General features: G+C 38.2%; 1 protein-coding gene across 1 annotated transcript; it reads right to left on the reverse strand.

The window, feature by feature from the left end:
• Positions 1-1,233: 1,233 nt before the first annotated feature.
• Positions 1,234-1,692, reverse strand: LOC113913082 (ubiquitin-conjugating enzyme E2 N-like). The gene has a single exon (XM_027577038.1). It carries the CDS (start codon positions 1,690-1,692, stop codon positions 1,234-1,236), a length of 459 nt encoding a protein of 152 aa, XP_027432839.1.
• Positions 1,693-3,733: the final 2,041 nt, after the last annotated feature.

Below are 3,733 nucleotides of genomic sequence, written 5' to 3' on the forward strand. Positions count from 1 at the left end.
AGAAAGAACAGCAAATAAAGCCTAAACCAAGCAAAAGAAGAGAAATAATAAAGATTAGAACAGAGATCAATGAACTAGAAACCAGAAAAACAGTAGGATAGATCAATGAAACTAGAAGCTGGTTCTTTGAAAGAATTAATAAGATTGATAAACCTCTGGCCAGGCTCATCCAAAAGAAAAGGAAAGGACCCAAATTAATAAAATCATGAATGAAAGGGAAGAGATTACAAGTAACACCAAGGAAATAGAAACAATTATTAGAAATTATTACCAGCAACTATATGCTAACAAATTAAGCAACCTGGAAGAAATGGTTGCCTTCCTGGACACTTATAAACTACGAAGACTGAAACAGGAAGAAAGAGACCAGTAAAGAAATTGAAGCAGTAATCAAAAACCTCCCAAAAAACAAGAGTCTAGGTCCAGGTGGCTTCACAGGGGAATTCTACCAAACATTTAAAGAAGAAATAATACCTATTCTGCTGAAGGTTTTCCAAAAAATAGAAACAGAAGGAAAACTTCCAAACTCATTCTTTTTTTTTTTGAATAACAAAAAATATTTTCCTAAAACATAAGATTTACAGAAGTCTCCAGACAAGCCATACAAAATGGTCACAAGCTTTTTCTTGAAGGAAAGATTCTACACTTGACAGCAAAGTCACAATGTTAACAGTGAGGGCTGTGTTGTTTGTTTAATGTTCCCGTTTTGGTTCAAACAATCAAGTTTGTCCATCTACAGCATCTAAATAAAGTTAGACTTGGCTAGAGAGCATATTCTAAAGAACTGGTTAGCTTCTTTTAACCAATGCAATTAAATCACCATAAAAAGGGGGAAAGGAGCCCGTAAAATTAAAATAAAACTACCTTTCCCCCTCAAAAAAAGTAATAAAGAAAAACACCCACATCCCTGCAGCTAACCCTGACAAGTACCTTCATTCACAGTGCTTTATACTCAAACCATGATGGGGGAAATGAATAAAAGCAGAGAAGGGCCACTGCTTTTAAACGTTTCACAACAATCCAGATGGTACTTCTAGCCTCTGTCCATACTTTACAACAGTGAATCAGGACAAGGCATAGATTTGCTAATGTGCATTTAATCACTGAAGGACTGAAGATGTCTGGGCTTTTATTCTAATATTTCTAAGATTGTGTCCATTAAATGCAAACAAAAAAGGGAGAAGTCTTGGCAGAACAGGAGAAGTGATGCACACTTGATGATCAGATTGAATTTTAAATATTATTCATGGCATAAAGCCTAGTCCATGCTCTAGCTGTTTCTATGGCTTGGGCTTCATTGGTCTTGCACTGCTCTGCTACATCATTTGCTAATGGATCATCTGGATTGGGAACACTTAACAAAGCCTGGATGGATAGCAGAACTGTGTGGATTTGCAGTGCTGGGAACCACTTACCTTTCAAAATATCTAAACATGTTCTTCCCAACTTGTCTACATTAGGATGATAAATTTTGGTCATGAAACATACTTTAGGGGCTGCCATTGGGTATTCTTCTGGTAGGAATAGTTCAAGCTTAAAAGCCCCTCCCTCATAGGGGGAATCCTGGTGGCCAGCAATGACCACATGAAAATAATGGGCATTGCTCTCATCTGGTTCTGCTTTAATGCCAGGAACTGGTTCTGTCAGCAAACACTGGGTTTCCTTGATAATCCTGAGGGGTAGCCCGGCCATCTTGTCAGATCCCGAGTTCGGTCTCTGGTCTTGACCCTGGCTCTCCAAACTCATTCTATGAGGCCAGCATTACCCTGATCCCAAAACCAGGCAAAGATGTCAGTGAAAAGAATTACAGACCAATATCCCTGATGAACATGGATGACAAAATACTCAACAAGATTGTAGCCAATAGGGTCCAACAGTACATTAAAAGGATTATCCATCATGACCAAGTGGGAATTATTCCTGGGATGCAAAGGTGGTTCAACATTTGCAAATCAATCAATGTGATAGAGCACATTAATAAAAGAAAAGACAAGAACCATATGATCCTCTCAATTGATGCAGAAAAAGCATTTGACAAAATATAGCATCCTTTCCTGATTAAAATTCTTCAGAGTGTAGGGATAGAGGGAATATTCCTCAATGTCATAAAAACCATCTATGAAAAGCCCACAACGAATATCATTCCCAATGGGGAAAAGCTGAGAGCTTTTCCCTTAAGGTCAGGAACACGACAGGGATGCCCACTCTTACCATTATTATTCAACATAGCACTAGAAGTCCTAGCCTCAGCAATCAGACAACAAAAAAATAAAAGACATTCAAATTGGCAAAGAAGAAGTCAAACTCTCTCTCTTCACAGATGACATGATACTTTATGTGGAAAACCCAAAAAACTCCACCCCCAATTACTAGAACTCCTACAGAAATTCAGCAACGTGGCAGGATACAAAATCAATGCACAGAAATCAGTTGCATTTCTGTACACTAAGAATGTGTGGAATCTATTCCATTTACAATATCACCAAAACCCATAAGATTCCTAGGAATAAACCTAACCAAAGAGGTAAAGGATCTATACTCTAGAAACTACAGAACACTTATGAAAGAAATTGAAGAAGACACAAAGAGATAGAAAAACATTTCATGCTCATGGATTGGAAGAATAAACATTGTGAAAATGTCTATGCTGCCCAGAGCAATCTACACTTTCAATGCCTTCCCTATTAAAATACCACTGGAATTTTTCACAGAGCTGGGACAAACAATCCTAAAATTTGTATGGAACCAGAAAAGACCCTGAATCGCCAGGGGGAATGTTGAAAAAGAAAACCAAAGCTGGAGGCATCATGATGCCTGACTTCAAGCTCTGTTACAAAGCTGTGATCATCAAGACAGCATGGTATTGGCAAAAAAACATGCAAATAGATCAGTGGAACAGAATAGAGACCCCAGAAATGGACCTTCAACTCTATGGTCAACTAATCTTCAACAAAGCAGGAAAGAATATCTAATGGAAAAAAAGATGGTCTTTTCAGTAAATGGTTCTGGGACAATTGGACAGCCACATGAAGGAGAATGAAACTGGACCATTCCCTTACACCATATACAAAGATAAACTCAAAATAGATGAAAGACCTCAATGTGAGACAGGAATCCATCAACACCCTAGAGGAAAACATAGGCAGTAACCTCTTCAACATCGGCCACAACAACTTCTTTCAAGACACATCTCCAAAGGCAAGGGAAACAAAAGTGAAAATGAACTTTTGGGACTTCTGCAAGATAAAAAGCTTTTGCACGGCAAAGGAAATAGTCAACAAAACAAAGAGGCAACCCACTGATTGGGAGAAGATATTTGCAAATGACATTACAGATAAAGCGCTGGTATCCAAGATCTAGAAAAAACTTCTCAAACTCAACACCCAAAAAACAAATAATTAAGTCAAAAAATGGGCAGAAGACATGAACAGACACTTCTTCAAAGAAGACATACAAATGGCTAACAGACACATGAAAAAATGTTCATCATCATTAGCCATCAGGGAAATTCAAATCAAAACCACATTGAGATATCACCTTACACCAGTTAGAATGGCAAAAATTGACAAGGCAAGTAACAACAAATGTTGGAGAGGTTGTGGAGAAAGGGGAACCCTCTTACACTGTTGGTGGGAATGCAAGCTGGTACAGCCACTCTGGAAAACAGTATGGAGGTTCCTCAAGACATTAAAAATAGAACTACCCTATGACCCTGCAATTGCACAACAAGGTA

This window comes from Zalophus californianus, chromosome 14, assembly GCF_009762305.2.
Source record: "Zalophus californianus isolate mZalCal1 chromosome 14, mZalCal1.pri.v2, whole genome shotgun sequence".
NCBI lineage: Eukaryota > Metazoa > Chordata > Mammalia > Carnivora > Otariidae > Zalophus > Zalophus californianus.